The 18,067-nt window shown below is 42.7% G+C and overlaps 1 protein-coding gene across 1 annotated transcript in view; it reads right to left on the bottom strand.

Annotated features, from left to right (window-relative positions):
* Positions 1 to 18,067, bottom strand: part of Pik3ap1 (phosphoinositide-3-kinase adaptor protein 1) — a 105,205-nt gene that overhangs the window by 31,485 nt on the left and 55,653 nt on the right. The window contains exons 6-7 of the mRNA XM_090346159.1: positions 14,358 to 14,554; positions 11,633 to 11,822 (exon numbers count right to left, since the gene is read on the bottom strand). Of these exons, the coding sequence (XP_090202285.1) occupies positions 11,633 to 11,822; positions 14,358 to 14,554 (387 nt within the window). The remainder of the gene's footprint in view (positions 1 to 11,632; positions 11,823 to 14,357; positions 14,555 to 18,067) is intronic.

The raw sequence follows: 18,067 nt of genomic DNA, 5'->3' as shown, positions 1-18,067 counted from the left end.
CCAGCTCTCAGTTTCCGCCTCTTCTAGTCCTAGGCCTTTAACTCAGAGCCTAGCAATTTTTTTTCTCTCTCAAAGCTAGTGTTTTACCACTTGAGCCACAGTTCCATTCCTGGGTTTTGGGAGTTAGAGTCTCATTAACTTTCTTGCCTGGGCTGGCTTTGAACTGTGATCTTCAGATTTGTCTCCTGAGTAGCTAGGATTACAGGCTTGGAATACCAGCACCTAGCAATCAGCTAGTTTTTTAAGGTCAAACCCACAAGTTAAAATCCACAAGTTAACCATGCTTGGCACTAGTCCACTCAGAAGAACACAGAACTTAGGCCAGAATCGCCATATCAAAAAGCATTCTTCATTTAGGACAGTCCTAGTGCCATAACAGAAGCTTAAGTGCAAGGAGGTGAGACTCACAGAAGGTAATGCAGGAGCCAATCTGAGGAAAAAAAACCCACTGAGCGCCATTTCTTTTCTTTTTCCTCTCTCTCTCTCTCTCTCTCTCTCTCTCTCTCTCTCTCTCTCTCTCTCTCGCTCGCTCGCTCGCTCTCGCTCTCCCTCTCTCTCTTTCTTTCTCTCTGTTAGTCATGGGGCTTGAACTTTGGGCTGGGACACTTATCCCTGGGCTGTTTTGGTCAAGACTAGTGCAGTATCACTTTAAGCAGCAATTCCACTTCTGGTTTTCTGGGAGTTCATTTGAGATAAAAGCCTCACTGACTTTCTCACCTGGGCTGGCTCTGAACTGTAATCCTTAGATCTTAGCCTCCTGAGTTGTTAGGATTAGCTAGTGCAGGGCAGAAGTGCCATTTCTTAACACACACCCCCCACCCCCCGCCCCGAGGCATAGCTTCTACATCCAAGACACGAGCCAAAATCATGGCCCTCAGAGAAACCCCAAGCATAGGTCCTTTCAAGTGTTATTAGTTTATGTACAGCTTCTCTCATATCCACATAGAATGGGATCCATCCGGGGTCTTTTTTTTTTTTAATCATAGGTAATGTTGCCTAGAAACACACTTGACATTTGGTTCTTATCAAGTTACCTGGGTAACAGAGCTAGGAAGTTAACCAAAGGTCAAATTCTCTTGCAGAAAGGAAATGATAGCTGTTAAATTAAATCTTTGTCCATAATTATCTTGGGTCAAGTTGTTTCAATTCTCTGAACTTCCCTTTTCCCCCCCCCACCCCGTCTATAAAATGGTGATAGCACAAAGTATTGCACAGTTTAGTCATGAATACTGAATAAAAAGATTTCCAAGAGTGTAAAATAGTACTTAACATATGTGAAGTTTTAGATGAATACTATATTATAATTATAATAATTAGGAGGAGGAGGGGATGGAGGAGGAGGAGGAGGAGGAGGAGAAGAGGATTTCGAAAAGAGTCGTGGAGTTTTTAACTCAGGACCTTATAATTAGCTAGACAAGCACTTTCCTTATTTCTGAGACAGTTTCTTGAATTTTTGCTCAGGGCCATCTTCAGACAATCATCTTCCTCCCACATAGCTGGGAGTACAGGCACATTCTACCATTGCCAGCTTATTTGGTAAGATGAGTTCTCACTAACTTTTTTACTCAAGCTAGCTTCAAACTGTTTCCTCCTGATCTTTGCCTCCCAAGTAAATAAGATTTCAGGCATGTGTCACCATGCTCCTTTTTTATCACTGTTTTTATTTTTAAATCCTATATCTAACCTATATCCCAAGCAGAGAACAATTCAAAATGAATGCTCAATTGACACATTAAAATTTCATGGCTAAGGATGTAATTCAATATTATACTTGCGTAGCATGTGCAAAGTTCTGGGTTTTATCAGCAGCACCATAAAATTTTTAGCTGGCACATAACAACTATGTGTATTAGGCACTGGTAACTCAGGCCTGTCATCCTAACTACTCAGGAGACTAAGATCTGAAGATCACAATTCAAAGCTAGTTCATGAGATTTATCTCTAGTTAACCACCAAAAAGCCAGAGTAGAACTGTGGCTCAAGTGGTAGAGTGCTAGCCTTGAGGAAAAAAAAAAGCTTAGGAACAGTGTGTAGACCCTAAGTTCAAGCCCTAAGATTAACACACACACACACACACACACACACACACACACACACACACACAAATATTATGTATGGAAAATAGTGTCATAATTTAATATACATATACACTGTGTAATGATCAAATAAAGTTACTTGGCATTTCTATCTCTGTGTTGGGAACCTTTCTTTTTTTTTTTTTTTTTTTGCCAGTACTGGGGTTTGAACTCTGGGAACTTTTGAACTCTTTATTTACTTCTTAACAGAATATATACAAACTATATATTACAAACTATGGCCACTCTACTAACTAGAGCCAGAGTTCATTTTCCCCATGTAACTATATTTTGGTACCCATTATCTAATCTCCCTCTGTCTCATCTCCCCACTTCCTTTCTACCCTCTAGTGGCCACCATTTTGCACTCTATTCTAGGACATTAACTTATACATGGTAGTGACAACATGAAGGATTTTTCATTTTGTACCTAGATTATTTCATTCAGTATGATTTTTTTTCCATTTCCACCCTTGTTGCCACAATGACAGGATTTTGTTTTTTTCATGGATTAGTAGTTTTTCATTGTGCATTTATGACACTTTCTCTTTCTTCATTCATCCACAGATAAAACACTTCAGTTGATTCTATGGCCTTAGAGACAGAGCCTAGAGCTGGAGGATATAACAGAGGGCTAGACAGCCATGATTGGGCAAGGGTGCAGGAAGGAAGATAAAGGGGGTACACAAATACAAGAGAGGACAAGTAAGGCACTGATGAGGACTGTAGCCAGTGGAATAGTCAACATTCAGGGCAAATATAAGTAAGTCAGAGAAGCTGAACCCACACAATAGAAGTCCAGAGCACTAGTTATTGAGTAACTGTGCAGACTGACATCCTAGCCAGAGATATGGACTTTGATATTCTAGAGATCCAGCTTCACATCCCAGCTCCAACTCTTAACTAGTTTTGTTTCCTTAGGCAAGTCAATTGATAAGCTTCTATAACCTCCTCTGTAAAGCAGAGATAAACCACAACCCTCCTTGCTTACAGGATTAGTACATAGACCAGTTGAGACAGGCTTGGAATTGCTTAGCAACAGAACCAGGCACCAAGAACTCATGGTCATCATTACATATTACTATGTTGAGGCAATTTTGTGGGCATGTTACTTTTCTATGGCTGCTCTAACCAATTACCACTTACTACAGCATAACTTTCTCATCTAACAGTTTTGTAGTTCAGCAGTCTGAAGTGGCTCTCACTGGGTGAAGATCAAAGGTTCTCAGGGGGTACATTCCTTTTAGGAAGTGTCTAGAAGTATCTGTCTCTTTGCAGCTTTGAGAGGCCACCAGCATGCTTCTTCATCTTCAAAGCCAGCAGTGTCTAGCCAGAAAGTGTAGCTGAACAGAATTCCCTCTTCCTCTTTCAAGGACCCTCACATAGACCACATCAGCAAATCTAGGGTATTTTCCTTGTCTTAAGGTTGTCTGATTAGCAACCTTAACTCACTTCCCTTTTGCTACTAACCTAGCATGTTTACACCCTTGGCCTATTATTCTGCTTTGCCCCAGAAGGAACCACATACTAGACACTGTCAGTGATCTGAATCTCTCCCCATAAGGGGATAAGGAGACAGGGAACAGGAAACTACATTCACACAGCCTGGGCAGCCTATCTGAAGCAGATACTGACTGGTCTCTGTGGGGTTTCTGGATATGTGTGCCACCTCAGGGAAATTGACCTACAAAGGATTTTCTGCCCTTGTACATTACAAAGAAAGTGATCCTTAGTATACTTAACAACACATATGAATTTCTGAATTATGCCTGTGAACAGCAGCTAGATACATGGGTGGGGGGGGGGGGCTCCTCACCTCTCTCTATCTGTATTCACAGAAAGCATCCTTAACTAAGTGCAGCATTCTTTCCGGCTTCAAGATCTTTCTCAATACGCAGTCACTCCAAACTGGCCAAATGGCAGTGGCACATAAAATTACTTACAAACCATTGTATCCACTGGATCCACTGGGCACAGTGACTCACAATTGTAATCCTCGCTACTCAGGAGGCTGAGATCTGAGGATCGAGGTTCAAAGCCAGCCCAGACACTAATGTCCTTTAGACTCTTATCTCCAATTAACCACTAGAAAACCAGAAGTGGTGCTGCGGCTCCAGGGTAGGGCAGTAGCCTTGAGCTGAAGAGCTCAGGGACAGTGCCCAGACCCAGAGTTCAAGCCCCACAACCAACAACAACAAAACATTGTCTCCATAATATGCTTTGTTGAATGGCAACTTCTTTGTACAACTACTTAAATATAACAAAATATACTTTACAAACATTATTTTCCAATTTATCATACCTGTATTAGGCAATCCTAACACATATATTACGTGTGTGTGTGTGTGTGTGTGTGTGTGTGTGTGTGCGCGCGCGCGTGCGCTAATGCTGGGGATTGAATTCAGGGCCTAGCTTGGCTTTTTATGCTTCAAGGCTGGTGCTATATCACTTGGGTCACAGCTTCATTCCTGGCTTTTTGGTGGTTAACTGGAAATGAAGAGCTCATGGAGTTTCCTGCCTGGGCTAGTTTTGAACAGTGAACCTCTGATCTCAGCTTCCTGAGTAGGTAGGGTTACAGGCGTGACCCATCAGCACCCAGCTCAGATATTACTTTTTTAATAATAAATTTAAACTTTTCTAGTTGTTTTGGGTCAGTAAGTAATAGGAACTATTGACAACTCTTTGTAAGGACTTGATAACTCTTTGTGAATATACAACCTAAAAGGACAATGAATTGCACAGGAGTGATGGAATATTTAAAAAATCTGCAGGTCAAGGAAGTCTGTTTCCAGACAAAGAGTATTTTGTGAAGGAAGCAGAACAACAAATCCTTGCAGTTCTGGATGCTCATGGCTTGCACTTCAGATTTCAAGCACTTACCCTTCAATACTTGTAAGTTAAAAATAAACTGGAAGGTAGATAAACCTATTGGCCTAAGAAGAAAGTACAAGGTTCTTTCATTTCAGTAGAGGAAAACAATAACAATGAGGAGCCTCTAGGTCACAGCTCCCTTTTGGAAGAGCAGCTGCAGACCTTGAGTTGGTCAAATAATCCATTTCCACAATGCAAGATGAGAGAACACATCAGAGGGCAAGAACAGCTTGAATTAGACTATGAACAGCTTGCAGAATGAGAAAACTCCTCAGAGGGCATGTGATTTAGAGATAATGAATTCCCAAAGATCCCCTACAGTATTCTCCTCATGAGACATAAATCTAGAGCATTTAGCCACAGTGAACACTCCATCAAGATCATATGTGATTAATTTAATACAAAATAGTTTGTGCATGTATGTAATACAATCAAATGACAGCTATTGAAAGACAGTTCTTCGAGAAAGGCCAACAGGCTAGTATGTATCTTTTGTAGCTAAAAAGAAAGAGCTGAAGAGCAAGGAGCAGCAAGACAAACACATCTGAAGATAACCTACAACTTCGTTGGTTCCATTTACATCCAGATATAATGGAGTGGTTTAACTAACAAAGTCAATAAAAACTAACTTTATAATGCCCAGATGGAGAATAGGAAAGACAGATAGATGTGTGTGTGTGTGTGTGTGTGTGTGTGTGTGTGTGTGTGTATTCACACACATAGAATGGCAGTCTGAAATCAGAGGGGCTAAGAAGTAATAGTTGACATTGGCAATAAAAAAGCGGGCATCTGGGAACTGGTGGCTCATTCCTATGTCCTATAGGATCCTATATATATATATATGTATATATATATACATATATATATATTCCTATAATCCTAGCTACTAAGCAGGCTGAGATCTGAGGATCATGGTTCAAAGCCATCCCAGGCATGAAAGTCCATGAGATTCTTATCTCCAATTAAATGGCCAGAAAACTGGAAGTGGTGCTGTGGCACAAGTGGTAGAACTCTAACCTTGAGCTGAAGAGCTCAGGGACAACACCCAGGCTGAGCTCAAGCCCCATGTCCTTCAAAAAAAAAAAGGCTATTAATAGAAACATTAGGAGAAACAAGTCTGCTTCATGGCTTTCTTACTGAAGAAACACAGGAGCCATGCTCCATGAAGGATTATGAACATATTTAGAATGGGGTTAGAAGACTGCAACCTGCTAAGCCACACAATCCTTGTCTGCATTCTCAAAGTAGAGCATCCCTTTCTTCCAGTGCAAGGCACTGCCACGGTGTGTGGATATATATTTAGCTACCAGGCATTTTTGTTCAATGCTAAGAGCTCCCAGCAGAATATAAACCCCAGAACACTGGGGATCATGCCAGTTGCTCACTAACTGCTCACCACCAAGCACATGTGACTTAGATACAGGAAAGGTGTGGTAAGTATATGTATTGAATGGATGAATGAGTGAATGAACTAATGAGGATATAAGAAAATGAATGCGTGCATATGGTGGTATTTGGACTGTGTGAGGGAATCTGGCATTACTTAAGCAGAGAAAAAAGAAGAACAATATAGGCAGAAGGACTAGAGAATGCTTGAGGACATGACAGAAAAGGCAGCCTGGAGTAGCCAAAAGAGTTTACAGTCCTTCTGACACATTCTACATGAATCAATGGCTCACAATTACCTGTCAGTGAAATGAATAGTTGGTATCAGAATTTCCATAAACTACCATACTTAGACTTCCACAAAAATCTAGGGATGTATCTCTTTTCCCCCTAGTATCTCGAATTCAAGAACTAGGTGAGTAAACAACACTGTACTGGGCACTGGAGATGATACAAAGGCATTAGACATACTTCCTAAGCAGGAATTGAACCAGAGAAAAGTATGTAACCAGAGTCCAAGCTGACCCATGTGCATTAATTCCAGGAAAGCATGAGCTAGAAGATGTGTGGGTCTGGAGGCAGGCGGGGCTGTTTCTAGTGAATATTTTCATTTTACTGACTTAAAACATTCAATCCAGGGGCAGGGAGATTGGCCTAGTGGTAGAGTGCTTACCTAGCATGCATGAAAACCTGGGTTCAATTCCTTGGGACCACATATACATAGAAAAAAGCCAGAAATGGTGCTGTGACGCAAGCAGAGCTCTAGCCTTGAGAAAGCCCAAGAACAGTGGCCAGGCCCTGAGTTCAGGCCCCAGGACTGGCAAAAACAAAAACAAACAAACAAACAAAATTCAATCCAGTGTCTTTAATGTCTATGTCCCTCGCACAGTGCTACACTTCCAGAAGAGTGAAAAGCATTAGGAAATAAACCTCTTTGAGTCACAGTTCTGCCTTTGTGGGGGCTCTCTCCTAGCTGATACACCACCAGCCCTGACCCAGTGCTACCAGAACCTTCCCCAAAGGAATAGCCAGAGGAGGACAGAGCCTCTACAGCCTGAGGAAGGGAGGCTCCTGAAAGAAAAGTTGCAGACAGGATAAGCAGCATGTTGCAGAAACAAACCAATCACTTAGTAATTCTGTGTAGATTGAGATCTATAGGGCTAGGCTGTGGGGTTACTACTCGTACCTAACTGGGCCCCCGGCGTAGAAGGGATCTGCTCCTAGGAGGGCTATGATCAGAACACTCTAGAAAAGAAGCCATGAACTCCTGGAGATAATCTGTAACAAGATCCTAGTTACTAAGGAGATTGCAGAGGAAGCCAGCCAGTTAGCTATGGGCAAGGCAGCTCTTTGCCACATGCAAAACTGAGCTGCTGCAGAATCATGAGGGCGAGGCGGCGGGTTTGAAGGAAAATTGCCTTCTGGGGTTCATTAGAGAGACCCTGAGCAGTTGCAGTTTCTTGTAACAGGATCATATTCCTCTGGTTCCCTTCTCATATGGAAGAAAGCTAAGCCTCTGAGATATGTAAGCAAAGCTACAAACCGTCAATGGATCTCCTTGGAAACTGCCTGAATAAGGGCTCCCCTGCACTAGCTCCCCAGCCTCCTTACCAGAGCCTCAGACAAGTGGCTAGTTACTGGGTAAAGCTTTCAAACAAAACAAATCATCAGGGTCAAAGGACTACCAGGACCTGCACCTGATTCTCAAAGGAAAAGGTAGAGACAAAAGAACTAACCAAGGAAACACTCCAAAAGAAGTTTGCCTTGATTTTTATTCAGTTTGCAAAAACATCTCCTTAACAGAGACCTTTTCTTCCCCTACATACAGTAAGAAAGCTGATTATTTAAATTTGTAGGGCCTGAATTAAAAAAAAAAAATTCTCAAGAGAACTGGGAGCAAAGGTGAAGGTCTGACTAAAAAAAAAAAAAAAAGACACATAGTTACCACCTGGTGGCAGCATATCTAAACTAAAGACTGTGAGTGTGTGTGTATGTGTGTGTGTGTGTGTGTACTCACACAAGTTCAAGTGGAGACTAAATTGGATCAAAAATAAAATCTCAGGGTTAGAACCCCACATCTCCCATCTCCTCTATATTCAACACTATAACCTCCCTCTTCAGTGGTTGCTTGGGTTTTCCTTTGGAGGTGGGCACTAAAACTCAAGCCAAAAAAGAGGCAGATTTGCCTCAAGACCAGTTACTAGAAAGTAACTGGTCAAAAGCTTTGCACTCTCTAATGCTAGCCCCGTAAGTTAAGTGAATGAGTGACAGTGAAGATAGCCCCCGGTCCTTCATAGATTGACTTCCAGCTTTAAGAGTTGTCATCATGTAGGGTAACTGTAGGGCAACTGTAAATAACCTCATCTTCTTCGACTTTAGAAATAGTTTCTGTAATGTGTCCATCCCAGGGAGGGCAAATACAAACCCTAGCAGGGTGGCCAGAAAAGCTTTTCTACCCCAGCGGGCAGCAGACAGACTTGCTGCTTGCAAAAACAAAGATGCCAATTCCTGACCCAGTCCTCCCTTGATGGAACTTAAGAATGTTATTAAATCTTGGAGGCTTCACTATCTCCCCTGTAAAATAATTTTAGATAATTCTATCCACCAGGCCCAAGGACAGTCCAATAAGACAGCAGAGATAAAGGCAGTCAGTGGACTTCAAAGGGCTGCCAGAAACTCTGAGTTATCACTGCTCTGGGTGAAATTGTAATACACATCTTGTGTATCAGTTTGTTTTCTAGCCTTCTGATCTGTGCTGTCTCCTCACACAGACGGGCTGTTAACAAAATGAATGATTCCTCCCCATGCTCAAGTTGCTGCATCGGTGGGGCAATGACTGTCAAAATAGCAACAAACACATCAACTAGGGCCTGGAGTTTGGCCTAGTGGTAGAGTGCTTGCCAGCATGCACAAAGACCTGGATTCGATTCTTCAGTACAACATACATAGAAAAGCCGGAAGTGGTGCTGTGGCTCAAGTGGTAGGGTACTAGCTTTGAGGAACGTCCAAAGACAGTGTTCAGGCCCTGAGTTCATGCCCTAGAACTGGAAAAATAAATAAATAAGCAAAATCCTATCTATAGTCAGAAAATTCAGATTTATACCATCTGACAAATTTTTAAAAATGTGCTGGGTTTCATTCTCCAACCAAACACCAGCCACATTCTATAACATGCCTCCCCATAGGCCCATGGGACGTTACCTGCTGCCATTGGACAGCTGTTTAGCCTTGCCCTATAGTGCTCTGCTGCTGTTTATTCCCTGCTGAATTCCCTGCTGGATTCCAGCCATGTGATGGAGAATCCCCGAGTTGAAGCACTCAGGGGATAACAAGTATGAAGACTTGTCAACTCTCCCTGCTAGTGAAGTGGGCACTTCTTTGATTGTCCAACATTTCTAAGCTATTTCTATAATTACAGGACAGGGCAGGAAGAATGCATACTCTCTGGATTCCCAGTGGGTCTTGATAGTTTTCCAAGTATTCTTTTTCTGAATGAATCCTTGTTGCACAATAGAAAAGGACTGGTGTTAGTTGGCCATGTATCTCCAGGAAAGAGCCATCCACTCAGAAAAGGCAAGCAGATGCTCTAGAAATGCAAGCTGGGTATGAGGATGAATGCCAGGGCAGGGAGCTCCTGAAAGTGTGGGTCTTTTTTTGTATGGGTGAATTCTTGGTAGAGCTTTGGAATGCTGAATATCTGACAGTGAGTGTCTATAAACACTGGTAAGAGAGCCCATTGTGTGGTTCTCATCCTTCACCACCAGCCTGTGCACTGAAACCCAACATCATTTATAATAGCAGCTTTCAAGGGTAGCACACTGCCCCTAGCGGATATTCTGAAGATCTATAAGACAGTTCTTTCTGTTGGTTTTATGTTTTTGTTTTTTGGCCAGTCCTGGGGCTTAAACTCAGGGCCCGGGCACTGTACCTGAGCTTTTTCTGCTCAAGGCTAGCCCTCGACCACTTGAGCCACAGCGCCACTTCTGGCAGATAGGAGTCTCATGGACTTTCCTGCCCATGGTGGCTTTGAACGGCAAACCTCAGATCTCAGCCTCCTGAGTAGCTAGGATTACAGGTGTGAACCACCAGTGTCAGGCTTATAACACTCTTATAGAGTGTTTTTGATGGTCATCATTATACATTTATCAGGAGGACAATGACAGATAGATAATCCAGCAAAGTGTGGGACAGCCTCAACCCTGCACAAGAAAGACATGTTGTTTCCACAGTGACTTTCAATAACCCTCTAGACAAAGATGTTAGAAAAAAATGGTTCATGGTACATATGCACATATTTGTACACTTCTGCATAAACATATATGTGGTTTTAAATCTAATGTCAGCAGAGAAAAAGAGAAAAGATGGAAAATATACGCCTACCAAACTAATATCACGCTATAATGGTTGAGAGTCATAGAAATTTGTGTCAACTCAATTCCCACTATAAGTCTTTTTTCTTTATCCATCCTTATTCAAAGTTTTATGAACATATATCATTTTTTAAATTAGAAAATAAGATAACCAAAAATGGGCACCACCTGTTAAACCATTTATAAGAAAATCATGGTGTGGTGCCTACTTTCAAAGTGCATTTACTATATACTGAATGAATTTAGTTGGCCTCCATGCTTCTAGAAAACCTACTTATAATTTTCTCAGCCTAGAACTTACACCATTTCATATATTAACACATTTTATTTTTGCATACATTGGATTTTTCAGGAATTCAGTTACTATGAAATTGTGGAGAGCTGCTCAACATTCAGGAAAACCTGAGCACTGATGCCAGCACGTTGTGCAGCATTCGAGTCATCGAAACAATAGACATGTCAGTGAGCAGCTGAAGTAAGACAGTGATTGTGTGTGGCATCTGCCCACGATGATTTCATATGCCGTCATGGGCAGGTGTGCCAAAACATGTCTCCTCCCCTTCTCTTCTGTATCTTGGTGAGGGCAGTGTATTTGATTTCTAAGAGTGAGTTGTATGATACGCTGATCTCATGATGGATAGTAAAGGGGACTTTAAAACCAGTCATAAAACAGGCCTACTGGGGTTGACAGGGCTTTGAGCCCTGTTTGCACTTTCCTGTCCCGAGGCCCTGCCTTCAGACTCGTGACTTCCAGGCAAACCCTCATAGTGGTCACAGCAGAGGAAGCTGGAGAAGGATTCTGCTTGCCACAGCAAATGACTACAAACCTGACACTGTATGACAGAGGTTCTTCATCTTTCTGGATGAAAGGGGACTTCCCTCTTATGAACCAGCAGAAAAATGGAAGCAGACATGGCTGGGGTTACTTACAGAGGTCTTCAGTGGCTGCTGGGGCGAAGGCTGCCATGGACTCGTACAGCTCGTCATCACAGCCTGGGTTGAGGGAGCATTTCATGAACAGGTCTGTGGACAGGTGGGCCATGGACTCATACACAGCATTGTCCTCCTCCCCCTGCATCAGCTCCTCTTTTATGTGGCTCTTCAACATGTCCACAGTCTCCTGCAAGAGAAGATAGATCCATGGCATGCTGGGGTACCTGACTGACTGAGTGGAGTCAAGGCCCTAGTTGTCTCCTGCCAGGCCCAGGAAGCCAGGCACAGTTGATGATTGTGTATGTTTGTGCTCCCCTTCTGACTGAGAACTCTTTGAAGTCAGCCTTGTACCTCTTTTTCTTCTCTTGCCTTATTGCTACTTTTCTAATCTTCCTATCTTTTCCCAATACTTGTCTCATAACATTCAAAAATACTGGATAAAGTAGTTCAGTGACTAGAAGATAGAAATTAAAAAATTCCTGTCTCATGAGTGTTTATTAGGAGTCAAGTTCAATGCTAAGTACAGACTCACAAGTTATCTCACTCCATCCTTTTCACACTGCTTGAGAAAGGAAAAAGGAAAGTTTAGAAAACCCTAGGGCTTTGACTACACAGCTTTTATGTAATCTTGGTTTTGGACCTTTTTACTACATCCTATTACATCATCAAAAGGGAACAAATACCACAAATACTACTTCCTGAACAGCCATACTGAAATACAGTAGGCTGGATAGGGCTGCATAAAAATATTCCTGCAAATGTGTAGCTACAAGTCTCTAGGGAACACCTTCAGGGCAAACCCTAACCCTTTGGCAGGCTCTTCCAAGTGCCTGTCAGTTTCTAGGACTTTCTTCAGTTTCTAGATGTCCAAGAAGAGCATCAGCAGTCAGAAAGGTCACACTGCTATCATTCTGCTTCTGAGAAGCAGAATTGGAGAGATGACTTCTCCAGAACCAGTGTACAACTTTTCCCCAGAAAAGACACACAATTCTGACTTCAGCCTTAACCCACAGAAATCCTCCTCCTTATCACCCCCCCCCAAGAATGTTACCCTAAGATCATCACTCTGTGTTGCTTTCCTGATGAGACTCAAGTGGACCAGGTAACAGATGAGCAGTGTTAGAAACTTGGGCATTTGGAAAAAAGAATATGAGATAATTCTTAAGAGGCTATAAGCAGCATGCAGGGACCAATGTGCATCAGTGGAAGGGGCCTGTAGTTGGAGGATACAATAGGATACAAGAAATGTGAGCCAGGTGAAATTCATTACACCCAAAAGTACATTGTTAAACTTCTCTATTATAGACAGTAGGATGATAAATCTTTTAGCATCAAACTGGGTTCAAATACCCTTCCCTTTTACCAGTGAATGGCTCTAAGCATAATCACTTTGCCTTTCCAATTCCTTTTCCTGATTCATAGAGCAGGATCAGAATATTGTCAACTTAAAAGGAATGTGGGAGGATTAAATGAGATGATGAATTTGTCAATCAAATGAATCCAATAAACATTGGTTACTACTATGAACACAAATATGGCAATAAAAACCAATTGTCATGAAAATGAAATGCTAAAAGTTGTACACTTGTGACTTCAAAATAAAGCTTCATAAATACTCCAGGATGATGAGAGCCTTTCACACCTATTATGCCAATGAGGCCCAAAACAAAGAGAATTTCATTTGTTTGACATACTTAACACACCCTCCAAATATGGGCAAACCCCTTCTACATGCCTTAATGGGTCACTGCCTTGTAGATTTCCTAGCACAGAGGTGAGTTTGGAGGAGGTGCCCCGCTAAGTCCCATCTGGAACTAGAGAATAAGACCAGATTATGTCCACTGCTCCTTTAAGGAGTCACAGCACCAAATGACTGCTTGAGCTATTCTCAGGTACCCTTTGTGTGTCTGCTAAGGAAGATGAAAACCAGAAAGGAGTGGCATCAGTAAGAATGGCTGTTCCCCAGAGTGCAGAGGGAATAGAAGGGATAAATCACAGGTATAGGTTAAGGTCTGACTCAGAGAAGAACCCAGAAGTCAATGGTTAAGGATGACCTAGACACCAAGACCAGATGAACAGAAGAGCTGAGTATGTCTACCTGTCTTGAGGTCAGATGCAGGCAGAAGGTCAGAACAAGAGCTCAAGGTTATCAGGTCTTGTGGCTGGCATTCCTGATGTTCCATCAGTGCCAAAGCCTTACTATGGTTCTCCCTAAGGAAGAACCAATCCTAACACCATTCACCTGGACCTAAAGGTAATTGAGTTAGCTGGGAACGTGTCACCAAGAACCTTGGAGTGGGGGTAGAGTGGGAGATGGGGAAGTGGGTTGGGAGGTGGTGATAAAGAGGGGTGAGCATCAACCTTCAACTGACTCATTGTATGAATGGCCTTGTCAATTCTTGTTCAGGTCAATTCTTTGACTTCAATGCTTCACATACTCTGAGTAGAACTATTAGGATCTTCTTTCTACATTTGAGGAAACAGAGGTGTTTTGCCCAAAGTCACCTGGTTACCAAGTATAGACAAGAATTAGGCCCCAAGACCATGTGACTTCAGGGCTTATTTCCACCTCTAGGCCCTTCCACACACACACCATACACTGCCAGGAGGAGGTAGATGAGAACATTCTAGATAGTAAACCTTCTAGATCTTTGATGAAAAGGCAGTCCTAGACCCACACAGTTCATCTCCCGTGGTGAGGCCCCTCTCTCCTTGACCTTACCACATACTCATCGATGAATTGGCGGAGGTCCTTGAAGCCATGCTTCTCGGCGAGGGTGTTGGGGTAGTGGCCATGCTTGTTGGCCACACTGTATGCCTGGAGAGCTCCTGGGCAGGTGAGCAACAAGGCAGTGAGGTTTTTCAGCCCATATTTTGCAGCAAAATGCAACAAGGTAGGTAGCTCTTCATCCCTCTGATCTGAAAAAGTGTAGAGGAGAATTTAAATGGCAGGTAGGAATGACGACATGCTTCTTCACCCAGAGCTGAAGCTGTCAGGCTGAGCAAAGCATCCAGTAGGCACTCAGTCATTAGTTATTAGTTGGTTAGCCAACATCTGACAGCTTCCTCAGCGGCTCCACTAAGGATCATTTACTCACATGACAAAGGGAATCATTTTAATTAATTAGCAGATGTAGTAACTGGTAGCCTACTTTCTGTCTCTAAAAGGATTAGGAAAATCCTTAGACATAGTAATCATTCAAAAGATGCTGACTGGGACTGGGTGCATAGCCTCCGGCTCTCGCCTAGCATGCATGAAGCCCTGGGTTCGATTCCTCAGTACCATATACTCAGAAAAAAACCAGAAATGGTACTGTGGCTCAAGTGGCAGAGCACTAACCTTGAGCAAAAAGTGTCCAACAACAGTGCTCAAGCCCTGAGTTCAGGCCTCAGGACTGGCAAAAAAAAAAAAAAAAGTTGATTTGTGTGTGTGTGTGTGTGTGTGTGTGTGTGTGTGTGTGTGTGTGTACCAGGGATCAAACCAGGGCCTTAAACTTGCCAGATAAGTGTACTACCACTGAGCTATACCCCTGAGCTCCAAAATGTGCTTATTGCTTACATAGCACACAAAACACAGAAGGAGTCATGTTTTGTTTTTCTCTTCAAAGCCTAGAATGCTTTAAAATTTTTATGCTGATTGGGGGTGGGGGAAGACAGAGACAGAGACACAGACACAGACACAGACAGAGATACAGAGAGAATGACTCTATCCTCTACCGTTTGTATTTTCAATTGCATAATAAGTATGCTAAGGAAATAGGGATGTTTGTGTTGAAGTACTGAGAGTACAAATTTTTCTTTTTCCATAAAAGTTGATTTTTAGGCCCTGAGTATATCTTTTAATATGACAAATTCAGTTTTCTCTTCACCAGGACGTGATCCTTGTGAAAAAGAGTTTGAAGTCGAACCACTGTTAAGCCATGAAATGCTCTCCTCTGAGCATTAAGACTGTAAAGAGAAAGCAGCTATGTGAAGTGTTGCAAGCACTCTACATGGGGAGAGGCAACAAGAAAGAGAGGCCAAAAGAAGGCCTTGAAGGTAATGTAGCTTCATTCTTTCCAGGCATCAAAAGGAGGAAGGACAGAGGGCCTGTTTAGGCAGTGTCTCCATGATGAGTAGGGGAATGGTGGCCCACAGGAACATGCCAACAGAGCAGCCGGCACCTTCCTCATGCAAGTGATGTGGTTCTCCCAGCTCCTGTCATGCCCCATGTACACAGGACCTGCTGAGCTCAACTGGAACAAATATTTGTCTAGGGCATGCAAGGAGTCAGCTCCTTGGGAAGAGAGCCACCCCCTACCCATACTGACAATCTAGCAAAGATGACACACAGCTCTGGTAGTCACAGGTTCCAATATACCAGGGGAAGCCAGAGCAGGTGGTAGAACAAACAAGAGGTTTGGAGAAAGACCTCCAGAGACAGTCCTACCTAAGTTGCTACAAGGGGGTGAAGAGAAGGGAGTCAGGAAAATGGCAACCAAGACAGGGACAATAAACATGCTTTGCTGTGAGTAGAGCAGCAAGACAGAGGTGAGAATTCAGACCTGCTACAGAGCACAGAAGCCAAGAGAAGTACCAAGAGAACTGCAGGCAGCAATACATGGGGTTTTAACTCTATCTAGAAGACAAGTGGGGGCTGGGAATGCGGCTTAGGGGTAGAGTGCTTGCCTAGCATGCATGAAGCCCTGGGTTCTGTTCCTCAATACCACATAAACAGAAAAAGCTGGAAGTGGCACTGTGGCTCAAGTGGTAGAGTGCTAGCTTTGACCAACAGTAGCTCAGGAACAGTGCCCAAGGCCCTGAATTCAAGACCCAGGATTGGCAAAAAAAAAAAAGACAAGTGGGCAAGTGACATGTGATTTGAAAACATGTATTATCTAATAACAACTTCTGTTATTAGAAGTCCTGTGAGATTAAAATGAAGCTACATGTTTCCTAACCCCTAGTAAAGTTGTAGTCATTGTAACATCACAGCACAACACATTCTTCTGGTGCTGTGATGATGCTGTTGTGAACAACCAACCTCATTGCCAGTCCTATAAAAACACAGAATTACAACTATGTGTAGTATACAATACTTAAGGATAGAAAATGAAGCTCAGTGTTGGTGGCTCACACCTGCAATCTTAGCTACTTAGGAGGCTGGGATCTGAGGATCACAGGCTGAAGCCAGCCTGGGCAGAAAATACTTTGAGACAAATTAAAAAAAAAAAAAAGCTGGAAATGGAACAGTGGCTCAAGTTGTACAGTGCTAATTTTGAGCAAACAAAGTTCAAAGACAACACCTAGGCCCTGAATTCAAGCCTCAGAACTGGCATCAAAAAAAAAAAAAAAAAGTAAAGCTGGGCATGGTGGTTCACACCTATAATCCTAGCTACTCAGGAGCTGAGATCTGAGGATTACAATTCAAAGCCAGCCCAGAGCACCTAAGTCCATGAAACTCTTATCTCCAATTAACACCAGAAAACCAAAAGTGTTGCCATGGCTCAAGGGGTAGGGCGGTAAGCCTTGGGCTGAAGAGCTCAAGGACAATGCCCAGGCCCAGAGTTCAAGTCCCACAACTGACAAAAGGAGGGCTGGGAGTGTGGCTTAGTGGTTGAGTGCTTGCCTAACGTGCATGAAGCCCTAGGTTGGATTCCTTGGTACCACATACACAGAAAAAAACAAAAATGGTGCTATGGCTCAAGTGGTAGAGTGCTAAACTTGAGAAATCTCAGGGACAGTGCTCAGGCCTGAGTTCAAGCCCCAGGATTGGCAAAAAAAAAAAAAAGTAAATGATTACTGGTTTATGAATTTACTAAACTACAAATTTTTTCTTGGTAGTACTGAGATTTTGAACTTTGGGCTTTGCACCTGCTATGCCGGTGCTCTATCATTTGATCCATGCTTCCAGCTCCAGACTATGTTTTTTAACATTGTTAGACTTTTCTACTACTCATTTTTTTTTTTTGCTGGTGCGGGGCTTGAGCTTAGGGCCTGAGCACTGTCCTTGGACTTTCTCAAGGCTAGAGCTCTTCCACTTGAGCTTCAGCACCACTTCTGGCTTTTTTTTTCTATGTATGTGGTGCCAAGGAATCGAACCCAGGTCTTCGTGCATGCTAGGCAAGCACTCTACCACTAGGCCAAACTCCCAGCCCTCTACTACTCATTTTTTTAAAATATTTTTTATTGTAATTAATAGAAGGGTTACATGATATTTGTCTACTTTGTGTTCACTGGATCACCTGATTGCATCATGATCTCTTGTGCTTGATTTAATCTCCTGCCATTTTGTTCACTTTGGCCCTAAAGCCAATAGGTTACACCATACCTATGTTTCTAATAGCCTCACCGTGTGGCAAGTTATACCATCTGGGTTTGTGTAAGTACACCCTATGAGGCGCACACAAAGATGAATTGCCTAAACGCATTTTTCAGAAGGCATCCACATTG

Source organism: Megascapheus bottae, chromosome 15 (assembly GCF_031878675.1).
Source record: "Megascapheus bottae isolate mThoBot1 chromosome 15, mThoBot2.hap1, whole genome shotgun sequence".
NCBI classification, from domain to species: Eukaryota; Metazoa; Chordata; class Mammalia; order Rodentia; family Geomyidae; genus Megascapheus; species Megascapheus bottae.
Note: the sequence above shows the minus strand (reverse complement) of the source record. Positions and strands in the feature narration are given on the sequence as shown.